This window comes from Orcinus orca, chromosome 14, assembly GCF_937001465.1.
Source record: "Orcinus orca chromosome 14, mOrcOrc1.1, whole genome shotgun sequence".
In the NCBI taxonomy this organism is placed as follows: domain Eukaryota; kingdom Metazoa; phylum Chordata; class Mammalia; order Artiodactyla; family Delphinidae; genus Orcinus; species Orcinus orca.
The window spans coordinates 81,516,253-81,536,146 of record NC_064572.1 but is presented as its reverse complement, the minus strand read 5'-3'; the positions used below and the strand labels follow the sequence as shown (position 1 = coordinate 81,536,146).

The 19,894-nt window shown below is 53.0% G+C and overlaps 1 protein-coding gene across 1 annotated transcript in view; it reads right to left on the bottom strand.

Annotated features, from left to right (window-relative positions):
• Positions 1-835: 835 nt before the first annotated feature.
• DMBT1 (deleted in malignant brain tumors 1) overlaps positions 836-19,894 on the bottom strand; it is a 78,460-nt gene continuing 59,401 nt past the window's right edge. Inside the window, exons 41-53 of the mRNA XM_049696892.1 lie at positions 19,510-19,539; positions 18,127-18,450; positions 17,315-17,344; positions 16,677-16,706; positions 15,081-15,404; positions 13,933-13,959; positions 12,205-12,234; positions 11,782-11,932; positions 9,695-9,903; positions 8,643-8,827; positions 3,736-4,124; positions 2,878-3,149; positions 836-1,404 (exon numbers count right to left, since the gene is read on the bottom strand). Coding sequence (XP_049552849.1) covers positions 1,238-1,404; positions 2,878-3,149; positions 3,736-4,124; positions 8,643-8,827; positions 9,695-9,903; positions 11,782-11,932; positions 12,205-12,234; positions 13,933-13,959; positions 15,081-15,404; positions 16,677-16,706; positions 17,315-17,344; positions 18,127-18,450; positions 19,510-19,539 — 2,168 coding nt within the window. The 3' untranslated portion in view covers positions 836-1,237. The remainder of the gene's footprint in view (positions 1,405-2,877; positions 3,150-3,735; positions 4,125-8,642; positions 8,828-9,694; positions 9,904-11,781; positions 11,933-12,204; positions 12,235-13,932; positions 13,960-15,080; positions 15,405-16,676; positions 16,707-17,314; positions 17,345-18,126; positions 18,451-19,509; positions 19,540-19,894) is intronic.

The window sequence follows — 19,894 nt, the reverse complement described above, 5'->3', positions numbered from 1 at the left end:
ACCAACCCTCCTGGTTAGTCGGGGAACAGAGGGGGTTCTCAGGACAAGGGGCAGTAGTGCCAAACCAAGAAGGTCCCAGGAAAATAAGGGTGAGTGGTCCCCTCCCAAACCAGGGTGATATAAATGAGGCTCCAGTGGCCAAAGGACAGGGGACAGAGGTTTTAGTGGTCAGATGGCCAACCGCATGCAGTGGTGTCAAGCAGGTCTCCTGTCAACCTAGTGGGAGATGCTTTCACACAGATGTTAAAGGCTCCAACTTCCTGTACTTCCTGACCCTCCACCAAGTCTACTCCACACTTCACACCTCACGGGAGGCCATGTGGGAGGTAGCAGACATGTCATGGGTCATTGCGGGTCTCGGCCGAGAGTTTTCTGTCCTGTTTCCCCCATGAGCTCCTGACATTTCACCCTCTCAGCCCACACCCCAAGCTTGACACCACCCCAGGCCCCTCGGGCCAACCTCAGCCCTCCTACAACTACCTGCTCCATTGAGGACACGTACAAGAAGGGAATGTGCCCAACTTTGCCTCCCATGCCCTGTGTATGGAGGCTGTAATGGGTCCAGGGAGGGGAGGCAGGTTGATGTGGGCATGGCTGTCTGCCCATCACAGCCGCCTTGCCCGTGAAGACCCCCAGGGGCTGCGCGTGGAGGATGCGGTGAAGCTGTCTCAGCCCCATCTGTCCACTGCTCACTCCGCACTCTCCTCTGCCTCAGGGGCACGACAGGGCAGGGCCCCGTGGCCTTTCTCACTCCTTGTGGGAGCCCACGTTACCTACCTAACATGAAGGGATTAGTGCTTAGATGTGACGCTGGAAACAGTGACCAAACCGACACTTGCTTTGAAAAAGTTCTTTATTTGGCTTGTCCTATAATAAGAAAAGGCTAAGATATACACTAAGATATACACCACAGGCCAAAGAAGCCGGTTCATAAAAAGTCAGAAAAGAAATTCTATCTAGAAAAAGCGCTGCTGCTTCTAGCGTGTGGCTCACTGCCTCACGTGGGATTTCAGGTTCCAGCACCTGCTTGACTGACATTTTGTCCCAGCACCAAGTCTGTGTTTCTGGGAAAACCTGCTCCCATCTTTCTCACCCCCTCCTCCACCACCCACCACAGTGCACCTGGGCCAGAGTTGGGTGCTCTATGTGCCAAGCTCTGGACACTGGTTTCTTCCTTCCTCTCACGGGCTCCAGAGCATGGGGGCCTGTGTCTGAGCATCGCGCGTTATCTCCTGCTTCACATCCTAGAGCTCAGACGCTGGCCATGGGCAGCACGGGTGCTCCTCCCCAATGTGAAGGCTGCTACAGCCAAGAGCACGACCAGGAAGACCCCAGCAAGGATGGTGGTGCTGTGGTAGCTCCCCTGGGCGCTGGCCTCCTCTTCCAGGTCAACCTCTGTCCGGTCTGGGAAGGAGAGGGGAGAGAAGTAAGGACGGGGGTCCGAGGGCAGGGTGATGGCAATCAGAACTGTTTGGTGGGCGGGGAAAAGAAGGGAGAAAAGAGTGCCTTTCAGGAAACTGAGGTCAGACCCCAAGGAGCAGCTGAGTGTCAGCCTTGGCAGATTTCCCAGTGTCTTGTCAGCCAACAGGAGCAAAGGTTTGTGAACAGGAAGTCAGAGCTGGCCTTTGGCATAAGATCTGGCTGAAGGCTCCCGATGGACGGGAGGAGAGTGAGTTGGGGCATTTGAGTCCATTTGGGAGATGGGCACAAAGGTCCCAGCAGGAGGGACACTGGACTTAAGCTACTGCAGTGCTGGTGGGAAGAGAAGGGAAAGGAGAGACATGAGCAGAGTCCCCATCGGCCGCCTTTGCCCCTCCCCCTGCCCTGCCTTCCTTCTCTCTTGTAGCTCCAGCCCCCGGGTACCATGAAGGTGACTTATGGCCGCACTGTGTCCCCTCCCACTGGAATGGAAGCTCCTCCGGGCAAGGATTTTGATGTATTTAGTTCTCTGTCTCCTGGCACATAATAGGTCTTCCAAAGGTGCCTGGAATGTTGCAGATGGGAGGAAAGAGCCTGGAAGCAAGCCAGACTTCCAGGGGAGGGCCTGGATCTGGGCCCTGAGGGGAGAGAGCTGTCAAAGATCCTTGTAGGGTGAAGCCTGTGACTGCGGGAGGATTTGTGACTCTAGCGCCGCCCCACATCTGCCCCTGTCACCAAGGCCACCACATTTGTTGACCTGGCCCGGCCTGGACCAGAAATCATGGGACTCCCTCGGCAAACATTTCCTCACCCACATGCACAACGGAACAGCACAGTGGGAAATCTGCTCCCCGTTCTAGATGGGGAAAATGAAATGGCTTTTCCAGGATCAACCCCTGGGAGCCGTGAGAATAAACCAGTCCTGCCTGGACCTACACGGCCCTGCCCAGACCCTGATTGCATGCGCTACTCCAGGGCTACAGTTTGTCATCATCATTATAAGTAATAATGTGATGATTAACGTTAACATTGGTGACAATAACGATAGTAACAACATCACCGTTCTTTGCAGCCAGTGGCTTATACCAGGCAAGGGCCAGAGCAGTGCAACTAACAGTATTTTGTGTAACCCCCTCAACAGTCCTAAGAGGTAAGTATTAACGTTTTTGTTTTACAGATGAGTGTGAGGTTGGGTATTCAGAACCCAGAGGGTAAAACTGTCAGGTGTTCTGTGTCCCACGTTAGAACTGTCTTGACCAAACCCTACACGCGCATCCCCCATAGACCAGAAGCTCTTGGAAGAAGGTGAGAACCAGGTCTAGCTCCACTTCATATCGCCCAGAGTAGCACAGGAGCCCTATTCGAGGGGAAACGGGACACCCACGGAAGCAACCCAAGTCCCCATGGTGCACGGGCCTGGGCCCCGGCAGATGGTGGGGTGGGGAGATGGCCACCTACCCAGGCTCCTCTTCTCAGCATGCGGGACCTGCAGCTGGATGGGTCCCAGGGCGACATCCACCTTCTCCTGGTAGGAGCCCACGCCCCTCTTGGCCCTCACGATGCAGCCTCTGCTGCAGCGGGATGAGGCATCGTATGCCCTGCACACGACCATCTTGCACTTCAGGTACACGGAGGGGAAGCGGCTCAGGAAGTGGAAGGAATTGAACTTGAAGCGGAGGACGTTGGGTGAGGGCTGGTGGTAGGATCGGTAGGTTTCATCCTTCACACACCTGGAGGAGGAGAGGAGTCACCGTCAGCTCTCAACAAGGCACTGCACTCCTCATGCCACCCACCCCGTGGGCTGTGCACCCTCCTCAGAGGGTGGCGGTCAGGGGACCACCTGCTGCCTTCACAGCCTTCCTTGTGGACCACCTGCTTGGCATGCTCTTTGTGCGGCACCCCATCTCCTCCTTCTTGTTTAATCCTTCCAACAGGCTGTGATATGGGCTCCACTACGCTCATTTGATGCCTGCAGAAACTGGCTCAGAGAGGTGCTATTGCCTGTCCAGAATGATGCAGCTGGGACGGGGCAGAGCAGGCATCCCAACCTCCATCTGCTTCAAAATCAACGTTTTCCCACTACAGGCATGTCTTTTTTCATATTAAGGCTTGCCTGGAATTTAGTCACTCAGTCTAATTTTACTTTATAGCTAACCTGCTTGATGGCCACTCAGTTCTCCAGGTGCCCAGAGGTGACAGCCTGGCTAGTTAAGCTGGAGCTACCGGGAGCCCAGTCTGCCTTCCTTGAGCTCTGGGCTGGTTGTGTGTGAGTTATCAGGTAGAGGCTGAAGTCCACCCCATGAAGACACTCCTTACCCACTCCGGATGAGATCATAAGTCAAAGATGTAAAGTCATCGCGAGATGGTGACGCCACACAGGTGTCCACAAATAAGGCCAGGGAGGCGTTAGAATGGAGGATTTCAGCCTGAAGGTACAAATCCTGGTTCGGGTCCACATAGTATGGGCTGCTGGTCACGGGATATAAGAATGAAGAGGATGTATAAAAGGAAATGTTCATGTCAAAATTGCTGTATTGTATGTTCTTGACCTCGAGGGTGTCATTAGCAATGTACATCGTGTTAACCCAGGTGTTCTGGAGCATTTTGCAGCTGACGTAAATGTTGAGGTCCTTCCTCCTCTTGATGATGCCACGCGAAACAGCTGCTTTGAGGGAGTTGGAGTAGGTGATGGTATCATTATCCACCTGGGAGAGACAGGCAGGCGAGCAGAGTCAGGCAAACGTCACCTACTAAGGGAATCTCGTTGCTGCTTTGGGTGAGAATGAGACTGAAATGATGCTGCAAGATTTCAAAACCTTCCCAGAACCACACAGAGACGGCACATGCCTATCACCATGGCTACCGTTCCCTGGGATGGATACACTTCACCAGCTAGACTCCCTCCTTTCACATATTCCCTTTCCTCTGCCACGTGATGGGGACCACAGTGTGCTGGTGCCTCCCAGGAGCTGCTGCTTATGGAAAGATGGGGGTGTCTGGATGACCCCCTACCCCTGCTGTATGACTAAGCTGAGTTTGGTCTCCATGGCTCAGGACCCTTCTGGCTTGTTCTATTTCATTCTCACTCTTGCTGGGAGAAATCAGGGGAGGCAGTCGTGGGAGGGGCTAGTAGGATTCGTTTTCACTGTGCTGTTTGGATGGGTCAGTAGTTACTGCAGTTTGGTGTCTGAAGCTGCTGGAGCCTGAAGCAACAGAGATCCAGAGTTATGGCTGCGGCAGGTCTCTGACCTCTGGGGCAGGAAATTCCCCAGAGGCTCATATGGACAACAAGGTGGTGGTGGTGTGTGTGGGGGTTGGAGTGGAGGCCATGGCAATGCTGGAGCACTTCCTGTCACGCTTTGCTTCTCCACTCCCCAAACCACAGGACCATTTCCTGCTGTGCCTTCCATGAAGCAGCAAATTCATAAGAACGTTGGTCTCTCACGCTGTTTGATGTGCCTACTGTCTCGTAAGAGTGACCTTTCCAGAGACAAGAGTCTCACACCTGGTGGTCTGTAAGCATTTCAAGGAAAGGGTGATGTCTAAGCATCTCTCTTTTCCCAGGGCTTGGTGTTAACTATAGCATCAGTAGCATCAATAAAGATCCGTGGAATGGAGGAAAGGTCCAGGGGACGGAAGTCCAGCAAAAGTACTTGTGATGAAAGAAGGATGGTGCCAGGAGCAACCAGCCCAAATGGCCAAGAGGACACAGGTGAGCAAGTGCCCCTGCAGGCCCCATGGTCATGATCATCTGGCCGCAGGGGAGGTGAGCACAAGAGCAGCATCCCCAGGTGGAGACTGGGGGTGGTGCACTCTTTCCCTCCCAAATGCTGTGATGGTCCTAAGCAAACTTGTCCTTGCCTGGTACGAGTTCCCACCAGCCGTGGGTGCCTCTGCAAGAACAGGTGCAGAAATAACACCATAGTGGCCTAAACAGAAGCCCTAAAATGTAAGACAACCTTACTCTTAAAAAAATATATAGGGGCTTCCCTGGTGGCGCAGTGGTTGAGAGTCCGCCTGCCGATGCAGGGGACACGGGTTCGTGCCCCGGTCCGGGAAGATCCCATATGCCGCGGAGCAGCTGGGCCTGTGAGCCATGGCCGCTGAGCCTGCACGTCCGGAGCCTGTGCTCCGCAACGGGAGGGGCCACAACAGTGAGAGGCCCACGTACCGCAAAAAAAAAAAAAAAAAAAAAAAAAAGCAAGTTTGTCACTGTCACTAAATGTCATATGACATTTAGTTATATACCCTGTCAGGAGCAAAAGTTCATTCCTGGCCATTTGGGAAATCAGACAAGTTCCCTTCTGAAGCCAGCACTTGTACAACTAAATATAATTATTCTTTAGAGCAGCATGTGTCGGAGAGGCTTTAACTTCATGTCTAAAGTTGCAAAATTCAGCTCTGAGTTTGTCCCTTCCAGAAAGACATGTGAAAAGAGACAAGTTTAACAACTATCTAAAGTGGTCTTGCCACCCTGGGACCCTTGCCTACTCTCTGACCGTGGGTTTCCCTTTTCTCCCGTCAGAGGGAGGCTCTGGCCTGCAGGGGGCGCCAGAGCCCGCACTTTGGACTCAGGTCTGGCAAAGGGCCTAGGATGGGCTCTATGCCTTCCATTCCTTCATGGGAAGTACACTGTATTTTCCGCCTTTATATTTTCTTTAAAAAAGCGGGGGGAGCTTTATATTGGAGTGCCAGTGGTTATCGCAATAAACCATATAAATGTTGCCACCTTGTTACTCCTTCAAAGACAAGCTGAGGTGCCTTCAGTTGAACTCTGTATATTCACATGACAGTGTTCTTGAATCCACATCTGCCTGTGGTTTCCGCGGTCAAGCTAGATTCTGAATGCACGCCAAACAATGAAAGTGGGGTGCCGGTGTATTTCTTGATCATCAGAAGCTGTTCTGATTTTAAATTAAAATTCATTATTAGACGTCTGCTCAGCGTACAAGGCACTTGGGATGGAGTGGGAGTCCGGCAGACACGTCAACGGCTATCCCATAGAGACCCGGCCTCTTCCGCCTGGCATCCCACTCCTGTGGTGGGGAGACCTTGCCTATTCAGACACACGAGCCAACGTTTGTCAGACACCCACTAAACGGGGCACCTGGAGGAGATGCAGAAAGTCCCAGCTACGGATCATACCGTCCTGCCTTTGAATGCCGGCTCCACAGTTCATGATCATGTGGCCTAGGGCAAGTGGCTTAACCTCTGCAAACTTCCGTTTCCTCACAATTAAATGGGAATAAAAGTTGTCTCGGGAATTTTGAAAGTCTCGTGGAACTCTTAGTTCAGTGCCTGGCACGCATACTAGTCCCTAATAATATGATTATAAAGGCTTAGGCTCCACACCAGGGGCACTCGCAGTTGCATAGATGAATGAAACATTGGCCTGCCCTGGAGGCACGGTTTACTAGGGGATACAGGTATTTAAGTAAGCAGAGGAATCAGAATGTAGCCTGTGCTGCCCATGACCAGCCAGGTTAGAAGACCAGGGCTGGCCCGTGGCTTGGGCAGCTCCTATTGGAGATGAAGGAACACAGATAGGAGGGCTCAGATGTCAGAGGCTCCAGGCTGCATATTTGGAACTGGGAGGGGTGGGTCACCTTTGGCAGACTGATTCCCACTGACTAAACTCAGGACAAACCAGAATCCAACACGATTGACTGACAGCGCGAAATGTAAAAGCCAGGTCGACTAGAACGTTTGCAGGGCGTGACCCATCTGTACCCTCCTCTGCATGTAAGCCTCCCTGACCCCCTCGGCTCCTATCAGAAGGAGATCTGGTGTCTGTAGGGACTGTCCAATGGGAGCTGGGGGGCCACAGTGGCAACTGCAGACCCTCGGGCCCAGGCACCCACCTGTGGCTGACAGGCCCATCTGGTTAGCTAAACGAGTGTCCCCTCCCTCTCTCACGGTTCCTTGTGACCTTGCCAGGTAATGAACACATGCTCATAGCACCTAGCCGGGCACGCGGCAAATGTACGGTACGTCTTTGGTGACGGGCAAACCCTCTGATCGCGTGTGTCACACACATTGTACGTATTTGAGCCTTTTGTGCTGTATATTTATACTGCGGTCCTAAACCTAATAAAAGTATTTGCACTGTGTCTGTTCCCTGACAGACAAAATCTTGAAGTGATTACTTAGGTGTCAGCCAAAAATTCAGAACTTAGAGTGCAGAGTTTTAAATGAATTTACATACAATGAAATGCAACAACTCTAAGTTTACCATTCGGTGGGGTTTGACAGTGAAAGACTCAACACTCCCATTAATTCAAACAGCTCCATCCTGCCCCTTTGCAGGCAGTCCCCTCCCACCAGGTCGGCTCACTATGTACACAGATTTCATAGAAATGACATCACAGGGTGGGTAGCGCCTGGCTTCTCTCACTCAGTGCCACATTTTTGAGATTCTCAGAGTCTGGCGTTGGCCCTACCGCTTCCTGGCTAAGTAGCTTTCAGCAACCTGCTTGACCCCTCAAAGCCCAGTCTCCCTGTTTTTCAAGCAGCATGACAATGAGGGGAGACTTGCCTCATCTTGGTGGGGATTTGGGGGAGTTTGACACAGACTAATCTCAGTGTCTGCCACTTGTAGGGGGACAGGATTAAGGAGTTTCCTGGGACAGGAGATTTCTCCATGCTAAAATCTGCAAAGTCCCAGGTCAACCAAGACAACTGGTCACCCCAGGTGGTGACAGCTCAACAAACGATAGCTGCAGAGGCCAATTTACTGTGAAGCTAATGGAGGTTAAGCTTCAGGGCCGCCCTGCACAGGCTCTTCCGGGGCTCAGCAATGCACTGGCTCAGCCATGTGTTTTTGTAAGATTTCTAAAGCTAAGATATGCTTGCATTCTTTCCATGAACGAGGCACCTGCCTCTCTTGCCCACCCCAACACCAACCTGTATCAGCTCCAGGCCCTTCAGAACCTGGAGCTGGCCCTGGGAGCTGCTATCGCTCTTGCCGAAGTGATAGCAGCCTGCCAGGCACCCTCTCTGGTGGACAGTGTGGGAAAACCTCCCCACTGACTTTCCTTCCTTCTATTTGGACACGGCTGCAGCTGCGTCACGGCACCAAGGGACGGATTTGTATCTTCAGCCCGATTACGTTCTGGTTATACCATAATCGTGTTTTCTGGGTCCCCAGAATTCAAAAAGCACAGCGCAGGGCACTGTAAGGGAGCTGGCTCAGCAGGAGGGAGAGGAAGAAGCTCCAGGCTTACCTGCTCGATGGTGCCACAGCCAGAGTAGGGAACTGTGAAGGTCACCTGGCTCGAAGTAATCTGGGGCCGACACCGGTAGTTCCTGTTCCAGCCGGGAATGACAAGGTCCCTGGCAGAGTAGCCCAGGGACTGGAGGTAGCCCACGCTCACACTGGCTCGCATGTGATTCTGCAGGCAAAGCAGCTCTGGGGGCCAAGGGCAGACAGTGCGGTCAGTGTCAGCACCCCCCCAAGCCCACAGGAAGGTGCAGAGATTGAGATGGCTGGCAGATGGTCTGCCTGCGGACACAGCGCACCACCGCGCCAGGTGCCCTGGGGCTCGAGTCAGTCTCACTCTCATGAGACCCCTTGAGGGCCCAGGGACTAGGACTTCTCTGATGGAGAAGCGAAGGCAGGGTGTGAAAAGAGCAAAATGTTTTGCTAAGTTGCCGCTCATCCGTAGAGTAAAGTAACGCTGGCGTTGAACTGAGGGGATGTCGGAAAATCAACATCCTTAGCTATGGACGCAAACATAGGTCCTTTAGCTAAGGGGCAGGTCGGTGCTTAAAATCCTGACCTCAGGATTTTAAAGAGAGCCAGTACCTCACCTTGCCCGGCCCCTGGCCAATCTGTACATCAGTCCACTTAACAGCTCAAACCGTGGCCATCAGCCTCTGCTGGACGAGGCTGAGCGGCCAGCTCAGACCGTCTTCAGGCAGCAGCCGAATGTGCTAGGTCTCAGGACAAGGTCACGGTGTCCCACACTCTGGGAAGGCCACAAGGCCTCAAGCCAGGTGATCCCCTCTGCCCTTGACGCTGACATCTCACTATCTGTTGAAAGCAACACCTTGCCCTTCTACTTCATCTCTGCTGACCACAGAAAGGCCAACGCGCCACCCATCGGCCATGTCTGGGAGGCAGAGTCCCAAGACCCACTGCCCTTGGCCCCTTTCTGCACCGGATCGAGCCTTGGTGACCTGAAAAGGCGGCCATCACTTCTCATCTCACAGCCATGGGATGGCTGAGCAGCAGAAGTCACTCCGAGGGGCCCCACCCAGACAGACGGGGACTTACCTGTGCTCCCAGGGGAAAGGCTGGAGTAGTATTCAGCCTGGAACCCTCTCATCTTGACGCTGCCGTCGCTGATGAAGCGAATGGACATGAAGTTGGATGACGAGGTGAAGGAGCCCCTTGCCCCATCACAAACCCGGGCGAGCTGAGGGGAGCTGTGGTAAGGGCCGTCAAACACTTCAATATAATCGTAGTTACAGCCGCCTTCAAGCCTGCGGAGACACAGCACACAGTTCTGGCTTCACTTTTTTTTTTTTTTGCGGTACGCGGGCCTCTCACTGCTGTGGCCTCTCCCGTTGCGGAGCACAGGCTCCGGACGCGCAGGCTCAGCGGCCATGGCTCACGGGCCCAGCCGCTCCGCGGCACGTGGGATCTTCCCGGACCGGGGCACAAACCCGTGTCCCCTGCATCGGCAGGCGGACTCCCAAACACTGCGCCACCAGGGATCTGGCTTCACTTTTAACCAGGATTTGTTGCAGGGGGTCTGATCTCCATGAGAGGCATCACACCTCTAAGCCAGAAACTGTGACAAAATTAATAATCGAAAGTAATGGATTTCCTTTTTTATTGAAGTATAGTTGATGTACAATATTATACAAGTTACGGGTGTACAATATAGTGATTCACAATGTTTAAAGGTTATACTCCATTTATAGTTATTATAAAATATTGGCTATATTCCCTGCACTGTATTGATACAATGTATCCTTGCAGCTTATTTTATACATAATAGTTTCTACCTCTTAATCCCCTACCCCTGTACCGTCCCTCCTCCAATCCCTCTCCTCACTGGTCACCACCAGTTTGTGAGACTTTCTTAAATCGGGCGGAGATTCATCTTCCCATGACCTCCATACATGGTTCTAGTCCTGCCTTTTGGGGTCACACATATGAGATCTACAGCCCCTCTCCTGACAGCCTTTTGCATCACATGAGAAAGGATCACATCCTACCTTAGACTTTTTCTTTGATCAAAGAGACCCCAGTTTCCCATAGAATTTTTTAAAATCCATGAATTCATAGTGATAGAAACAAATAATTGAACAAAAAAATACTGGGCAAGTCAAATAGCCTCTCTGCAGCTCAGGTTTCTTATTTACGAAGGTGAAATCTCCCTACCCATGTATACTGAAGAAAGCCGTCATGAGGCTCAAACAATGTAATATATGGAGAAGTGCTTCATAAAATGTCACAAATGGTGGTCATTGTTATTAAGATGCTGACTCAGAGCCAGTCACGGTCAACCTTCCTCCAAAGGATTTCATACAGTCCCCACAATCCAGTATGAATTGTAATGATGAAGAGATTAAAATAATATTGTACCTTTCTCAAAACCCCACACAAATTTCTAAGGCAGAGACTCCCAAGGCCACTGCAACCAAGAGAGAAAACTACTTTGTTCAGTGGTGGCTGTTAGAGGAGAAATTATGGACGCCCCTTCCCAGGACTCTAGAAACTACTGGTGACTCGCTGTGGTCACCCCTCCTTGAACCAATCATGTACCACTGTCATTCTGATGAAGCCTCCTCCACTTAAAACAAGGATTCCCACTCTTCATTGGATGAGGAACAGACAACCTAACCTCTGCTGCAGGGATTTCTCCTCCTCTGCCCGAAACTCACCCAAAAAAAGGAGGGAGTAGAGCGAAAAGGGTTCAGAAAAACTGGTGTGGTTGTTAATAGGATTCTTGTTACTATTACTGCTAACAATTATTATTATTACTATTATAATAAATATTGTAATAATAATAATTATTATTACTCCTAACAATAATCCCACTGGATAACATTGTCCAAGTATTTTCATATATTTCTCGTGACCTTCCCAGTAACCAGCAAGGGTAGGAAAGCAGTTATTTTATTCTCCTCTCTTGAGGCTAAGGTGAATTAAGTGATTTCCCGTGGTCACACAGGAAATTAGTGACATAGGTGCAACTTGAAACCAGTTGCTCTGGTCCTGGTGCCACCTCTGTGCTCGGTCGAAAATGGAACCCATAAGAAAAAATGTCAACGGGGCAAACATCTCTCCTGAAGTGCTAGGTACAATTTATCCCCTTCTACATGTCTGCAAGGTCCCTCGCACACACTTACTGGACGTCTCTGAAGACCAGAGTCACACGGTAGTTGTTCTGAACTTCGATGTCCCACACGCACTTGGCATTGTTCGGATACTTCCCAGGGTAGAATGGGCTGGAAAAGCTCCCTGAAGGTTGGGACAGGAAGCCTCCACAGGAATAATTTGCTGTTGGGATAAAATGGATATAAAATGGATATACTGATGACCCACAATGCACACTGCACAGTCACCTGGGGGAGATTTTTTAAACAATTCCCAAGACAGAAACCCACCAGGCGGTGCCGAGACCCCAGCTACACACTGATGGTCAGTGGGGCGCCCCTCCACAGAGACTGTCCTTAGGGAAAACATCTCCTCACCATTCTCCTCATCCCTCCCCGGTGTCCCTGTCACTGAGGAGAAGGGAAAGGGGACTTGTCAGGGAGCTCAGAACTTACTGGCTGGGCGGGTGGGGGTGGAAACAGGATCTGTTGACAAAGAGAAAACATAATGATCAGTTCCCTGGTACCCTTGACACAACTGTTGAGTCCTTGCTGGCTCTGTGCCTGGAAATGTGCCAACCCTGGGTTCACAGTGAATGCTGGATACAGGCCTTGCCCTCGGGGACCACACAGCCTGGAGGAGAGGATGGAAAAGAGCAAATCCCAGCGTCGTGGGCTGGGACTGCGATGGAGCAAAGCCCAGGAGGTGGTGGGAGCCTGGAGCTTTGGCTCCTGACCCAGACTGAGCAGGGAAAGGGGGTTGGATAATCAGGGAGGCAAGGCAGAAAGGGAGAAAGGGTGTTCCAGGCAGAGAGAACAGTGTGTGCCAAGGAACCTAGGTGTACGTGGCACATTTGGGGAACCTCAGTGTGCATGCAGCAGGGACGGGAGGGATGGCGGGAACTAGGAGAGAACTGTGCAGAGCCCTAGAGGTTGTCCTGAGCAGTGAGGATCTGTGACCAGAAGGCCCTGAGGAATCAGTCCCCGAGACTGGGACTGACCTTGGCATCTTGTGAAGATGCCCCTAGCTGCACTGCAGAGAATGGATCAGAGGGGAGGGGCAGCCTGAAGCTGCTGCGGCTTCAGGAAGCCAGGTGGGGAGGAGGGGAGGGTGGGGACGGAGAGGAAAGGTCTCAGGGGTGGGGGGAGAGGGGGAGCTCAGCAGCAGCTCGAGAGCAGCCGGTCAGGAGCTCTTGCTGATCACACACCGAGCTCCGAGATGAAGCGGGCTCCAGCCAGCCAGCGCTGACTGGGGTCTAGTGTCCAAGGGGAGGGGTGGGATCTACACGGGGGAGGGGGGGCAGCCTCGCCTAGGGACTGACCAGAGATCCGAATCTTAGGCTGGCCAGGCTACTAAAGGGCAAAGAGGAGCCTAAAGAGAGGCCCAGCCCTCCTGGGGCTGGGACATCAGCTGCAGGCGTTGCCACGTGCCAGGAAAGGCAGGAGAGGCAAACGCTTTGCAGAGCGAGCACCGTGACTGCAGCTCGGGGACCAGCAGGCAAGGCTGGGGAGAAGGAACCCGTGCCCTCTCGGTCAGGTGGAGAAATATGATAGTTACTCTGAGTGGTTGCAGTTTCTAGAAAGAAAATGAAGTGATTTTAGGATATTGCTGCATCATTCTTTAATTCCATGGTCATCAGTTTGATGGAGAAAATAAATCCTTTTCCTTACTGCAGGACTTCTCAGAGCCTTGACCATTCCAATTTAACACTGTGACTGGCCAAAAAGGGTCGGAGTATATAGCACTTCCCAACATATTTAGCACCAGATATTTTCTCTGTATCATAAAAATCATTTGAGGGATTGCTCTCAATGTGAAGCATTCTTTAACAGACAAACGTTTGTAGGAGTGTTCCTCGGCCATGTTTCTAGCATGGTCACAGTTCTCTATGGAATGACTACGAGTTATTTTCATTGGAAACAACCAGAAAACCAAACCTCTTCCCCCACAGCGTCTCTGAAGGAGCGCTGGCAGCAAGCGGTGGCAGGAGACCAGAGGGGCCCTCCAGCCAGAGATGAGTAACAGCCATAGTTTGGGGGACTCAGCTTATCACTAAAACAGATTCCAGAGTCCTCAGAGGGAAAGCACTCCATAGGAGGAGGCTGCTCTTCTCCTTCTATTTCTGGAAACCCGAGAGGGTAGAATTCCAGAGAGGAGTCTTGGGTTGGGCTGCAGTGACTCACCTGTGGTAGTGGAGTAGATTTCTGGGCCTGCAAGAAAGAGGAAACACGATCAGCCTCAGCACCCAGTATGTGCTGAAACACGCCTAGCAGGTTCCTGAGAGAGAGATGCTGAGTGCCTGGCCCCTACCCTCCAGGGCGTGAGAAGAGCGGCCTGGGAGTTGTCCAGGAGAGCTGAATAGCAAACCTCAAACTCATATATCAGTCTCCACAATAGAAATGGTTTTGGGGGAATTTGTTGTTGCAACCTGTATTCACCCTTCTCTGCCCTGGTGGTCCACTAAGAAAGTACTACACCAGACCCAAGAAATTCAGGGACCAAGGAATATGGGTGATGCATTCAGGGAAACTGCCCATCTTTCAGGGAAGTTCAGGGTGAGAGGAGCCCAGCACAAAGAGCCCTTTTCTCGAGAAAACCACACTAAAATTGAAGCTCAATGACTTGGAAGCCAAGCTGAGCAGATGAAACTGGCGGCCACGTGGTGCCCACAGTTGTGGGAGTTCGAACTGCTGTGGGAACTGCTCTACAGGCACCCAGACAGAGGGGTCCAGGAAGCCCAACATCACTTATTTCCAACGTCAAAGTGATTAGCTCTGTGTCTAGATGGCCGAGTGGACCCAAACCAGTCATCAGCCACACAGCATTTATGGGCCCCCTGAGGCAGCAAGACTGACGGGTCCAGTTCAAAGTCCAAATCCCATGTGTGATCTGTCAGGCTTGTCTGTAGGTGGTGACAAGGCTGTGGCCGGCAGGCCACACAGGGGCCACTGCCCTGCGCACGGCAGACCTGCTGCCCAGACAGTGCATCCCAGTTCCCTGCAGGGGCTACCGTGCAGGACTCAGGAACCAATCCCTGGGCCACCTGCATTCCTAGGCCATGACCTCCATTCAGAGACCTCGTGACAGAACTAGCCTCTGGCTTGCACTGTGGCTGGAGAAAAAGGGCTTCAAGTCACTTTCAGTTCGGGTCTTTGTTCCAAATCACCATCTACATGCCTGGCATCTGGTCAAAGAGCTCATACTAATTCTTAGCAGAGAGACAAGGTGATGTAAGGAAGTGAGAAGTGTAGAAAATGCTTTGAGAGGGGATCAGAGTGTCAGAAGGAAACCACACTCCCAGAGAGGGACACCCAGCTTATGTGAGACCAACCTGAGCAGACGACACCGGCGTCCTCGCTGTGTCCACAGTTGTGTGTGTTCCAGCCATTGTGAGGGCAGCTCCACAGGTAGCTCTCATGCCCCGAGCAGCCCACGTTATCCAGGACGATCGGCCCTGAGCCCTGACCGTACCGGGCACTTCCAGGGGCCGACGTGGCCCAGCCACAGCCCAGCTGCCTGCAGACCACGTTGGCATCGTTGGTGTCCCAGCTGTCATCACACACGGTGCCCCAGGAGCCTCGGTACAGGACCTCGACCCGGCCCTCACACCTGTTACCTCCATTCACCAGCCTCAGGGCCAATCCTGATTCAGTTTCTGGAAGGACACGGGAAAATGCACTCTCCTGTGTCTTCCGGAAGAGGTCCTGAGGACCGAACGCGATTCAGAATCCTTCCAGGGAAAGACTTCTGAGTTCAAGGTAATGTTTTCCTTCCGGAGGACCTGACTGAGCCCGGTCATCATCATTTATCCCCACGGGGCTGTTTGATAGAACCCTTGGCTGTGGAAAGAGGAACGCACATTTTCTGATGGGTTCCCCACAAAGCCCAGCAATTCAGTGGCTGATCCCAGCCTTGGGAAGGAAGTGGGAAGAGGGGAAGCCCACAGCCTGAATCCGCAGGGACCACTGGGATGAACTTGAGCCCCTGTAGCAGGAGCCCAGCAGAGACAGCTTCCCAGACCCCGCCAAGGAACCACCTTCAGATGTTCACTCCCACATGGGAACCCACTCCATCAGGCCCAAGGTTATTCTAAACACTACTCTTCTGCTGAGCACTCACTCATGTCATTTTTTTTTTTTTATTGCGTTAAGCGGGCCTCTCACTGTTGTGGCCTCTCCCATTGCGGGGCACAGGCTCCGGACGCGCAGGCTCAGAAGCCATGGCTCACGGTCCTAGCCGCTCCACAGCATGTGGGATCCTCCCGGACCGGGGCAGGAACCCGCGTCCCCAGTAGCGGCAGGCTGGCTCTCAACAACTGCGCCACCAGGGAAGCCCACTCACCCCATTTTTAAACCCCAAACTTATGTTGACTCTTGAACAAGCCGTGCACCCGCTGAAAATCATCAAAGCACATGCACATCACTACGGAGAAGGCATCTATTGGTAGCAGGCTGTTCAGAGTCCTTCCAGGGCTTGTGAGCGCAAGAGCTAGAAAAACACGTACTCTCTCCCCTCCTGGGCTGTAGACCTGTGGCTAACACCTGTCCCTGGCAGGAAGCAAGCCGACAGTGAAGTCCATAAACATGAGAAAATAGGGGTAATAAAAGTGCAGGGGAAAAGCTGTACTGGAACTTCTGGATCCAGCTCTACCTGAAGACCATCCCACCACTGACCTATGGAAGTCATTGCGGCCCCCACTCCCACCCCCAACTCAAGACAGTGTGAGCTGGGATCCGGTCACTTGGCAACCAAAGCATTCTGAGTAATGTATGCCACAACTGGGAGGTGAAGGTTCTCCACAACTATGGCACGCGAAAGGAACCCTCCACATTAGATGAGGCGGTGAGCTCAGAGGCTCAAACCAAGAGTCAGGAATTGCACCGAGGCCTCATGAGTGGAGTGTCTGCAGGATCCAAGTCATGCTTACCATGGGCAGGAGCTGTGGGCGTCCACCAGCCTGAAGGGAAAGCACAGCAGGATTAGAGAGAAGGTGTCTACAGTCAGGGTTGCTCTAGTGACCTGTCACTCACATCAGGGAACGTGGGGTCTGAGACTCTCCACTGCCTGGGGGAGGAATAGGTCTTTTCTGAGAGCCGGCCGTGAGCCGGACCATGCCCTCCAATGTCCAAGGCATGGCGATGAGGCGCCCCGCTCCACAGGAGCAATTAGCACGCTCTCCTGACTGAGTGCTCTCTGGGGATAGTATCCCTTTTGGACTCCGCGGGGGGGCGGGGGTGGGACCCGAAACAGCCCCCGTTCTCCCTGCACACATAACTCTCGGTCTAGACAATGCTTTCAGGCAGAAATGACCCCAGAACAGGCCTCCCTGTCACCCAAAGCTCTGGGGAGACACTGTGTAGACACAATGTCCTTAAATCGCTGAGTCAGACCCGAGGACCCTTGTGCTATGGCTCCACTGGAAGCGTCTGCTCGCTCTAGAGTGACCAGGGCAGGTACTGAGAGGGGGCAATCGTCCACTCGCCCCGCCTGGGGCTCCTGGCTGGAGTCTGTGGAGGTAAGTGGGGAGGGAGGGGACAGCCCGGAGTCAAGAGGCACAGGACTCACCTGGCAGGAGCGTGGACTGGGGCCTGGCAGCTGGGAGAGAGAGAAGGCAGATCAGACTCCTTGCACAGAAGGGGCACCACAGGGGCAAAGGGGGACGGCGCTGAGCAGGTGACACCCTCAGTCCATACCTGAGCCCTGCCACGCGGGGTGGGGGTGGGACCTCTGCCATCCTCACCCCCCAAACAGGCTCTCCTGACAGGTCCAGGCAGCCCAGCATCCCTTATTTTCTGTGTTAAGCTGATTAGCTCTGTGTCTAGATGACCGAGTGGACCCAAACCAGTCATCAGCCACACAGCATTTATGGGCCCACTGAGGCAGCCACACTGAGGAGTCTAGTTCAAAGTGCAAAACCCGTGTGAGATCTGTCCGGCTTGTCTGTAGGTGGTGACAAGGCTGTGGCTGGCAGGCCACACAGGGGCCACTGCCCTGCGCACGGCAGACCTGCTGCCCAGACAGTGCATCCCAGTTCCCTGCAGGGGCTACTGTCCTGGACTCAGGAACCAATCCCTGGACCACCTGCAGTCCTAGGCCATGACCTGCATTCAGAGACCTCGTGACAGAACTAGATTCTTTTGCCTCTGCCTTGCACTGTGGCTGGAGAAAAAGGGCTTCAAGTCACTTTCAGTTTGGTTTTTTGCTCCAATTCACCAGTTACATGCCTGGCAGCTTGTCAAAGAGCTCATACTAATTCTTAGCAGAGAGACAAGGTGATTTAAGGAAGCAAGAAATGTAAAAATGCTGTAAAAGGGATTCAGAATGTCAGAAGGAAACGACTCCGCCAGAGAGGGACACCTAGGTTATTTGAGACCAACCTGCGCAGACGACACTGGCATCCTCACTGTGTCTACAGTTGTGTGTGTTCCAGGGGTTGTGAGGGCAGCTCCACAGGTAGTTCTCATGCCCCGAGCAGCCCACGTCATCCAGGACGATCGGCCCTGAGCCCTGACCATACTGGGCATTTCCTGGGGCCGACATGGCCCAGCCACAGCCCAGCTGCCTGCAGACCACGTTGGCGTCGTTGGTGTCCCAGCTGTCGTCACACACGGTGCCCCAGGAGCCTTGGTACAGGATCTCGACCCGGCCCTCACACCTGTCGCTTCCATTCACTAGCCTCAGGGCTAATCCTGATTCAGTTCCTGGAAGGAGACGGGAAAATGCACTCTCCTGTGTCTTCCGGAGGAACAGGTCGTGAGGACCAAACGCGATTCAGAATCCATCCAGGGAAAGACTTCTGACTTCAAGGTAATGTTTTCCTTCCGGAGGATCTGACTGAGCCCGGTCATCATCATATATCCCCACGGGGCTGTTTGATAGAACCCTTGGCTGTGGACAGGGGAACGCACATTTTCTGATGGGTTCCCCACAAGGCTCAGCAATTCAGTGGCTGATCCCAGCCTTGGGAAGGAGGTGGGAAGAGGGGAAGCCCACAGCCTGAATCCGCAGGGACCACTGGAATGAACTTGAGCCCCTGCAGCAGGAGCACAGCAGAGACAGCTTCCCAGACCCGTCAAGGAGCCACCTTCAGATGTTCACTCCCACGTGGGAACCCACTGCATCAGGCCCAAGGTTATTCTAGACACTACTTTTCTGCTGAGCACTCACTCATGTCATTTTTTAACCCCAAACTTATGCTGACTCTTGAACAAGCCGTGCACCCACTTAAAATCATCAGAGCACTTGGACATCATTACGGAGAAGGCATCTATTGGTAGCAGGGTGTTCAGAGTCTTTCCAGGGCTTGTCAGCTGAAGAGCTGGAAAATAAACAGACTCTCTCCCATACTGGGATCGAGACCTGTGGCTGACAACTGCCCCTTAGCAGGAAGAAAGCTGACAGTGAAGTCCATAAACATGAGACAATAGGGGTAAGAAAAGTGCAGGGGAAAAGCTGTACTGGAACTTCTGGATCCAGCTCTACCTCAAGACCGTCCTACCACTGACCTATGGAAGCCATTGCGGCCCCCAGTCCCACCCCCAACTCAAGACAGTGTGAGTTGGGATCCTGCCGCTTGGCAACCAAAGCATTCTGAGTAATGTATGCCACAACTGGGAGGTGAAGGTTCTCCACAACTCTGGCATGCGAAAGGAACCCTCCACATTAGATGAGGTGCTGAGCTCAGAGGCTCAAACCAAGAGTCAGGTATTGCACCCAGGCCTCATGAGTGGAGTGTTTTGCAGGATCCAAGTGAGGCTTACCTTCGGTAGGAGCTGTGGGCGTCCACCAGCCTGAAGGGAAAGCACAGCAGGATTAGAGAGAAGGTGTCTACAGTCAGGGTTGCTCTAGTGACCTGTCACTCACATCAGGGAATGTGGGGTCTGAGACTCTCCACTGCCTGGGGGAGGAATAGGTCTTTTCTGAGAGCTGGCCGTGAGCCGGACCATGCCCTCCAATGTCCAAGGCATGGCGATGAGGCGCCCCGCTCCACAGGAGCAATTAGCACGCTCTCCTGACTGAGTGCTCTCGGGGGAAAGTATCCCTTTTGGACTCCGCGGGGCGGGGTGGGACCTGAAACAGCCCAGTTCTCCCTGCACACATAACTCTCGGTCTAGACAATGCTTTCAGGCAGAAATGACCCCAGAA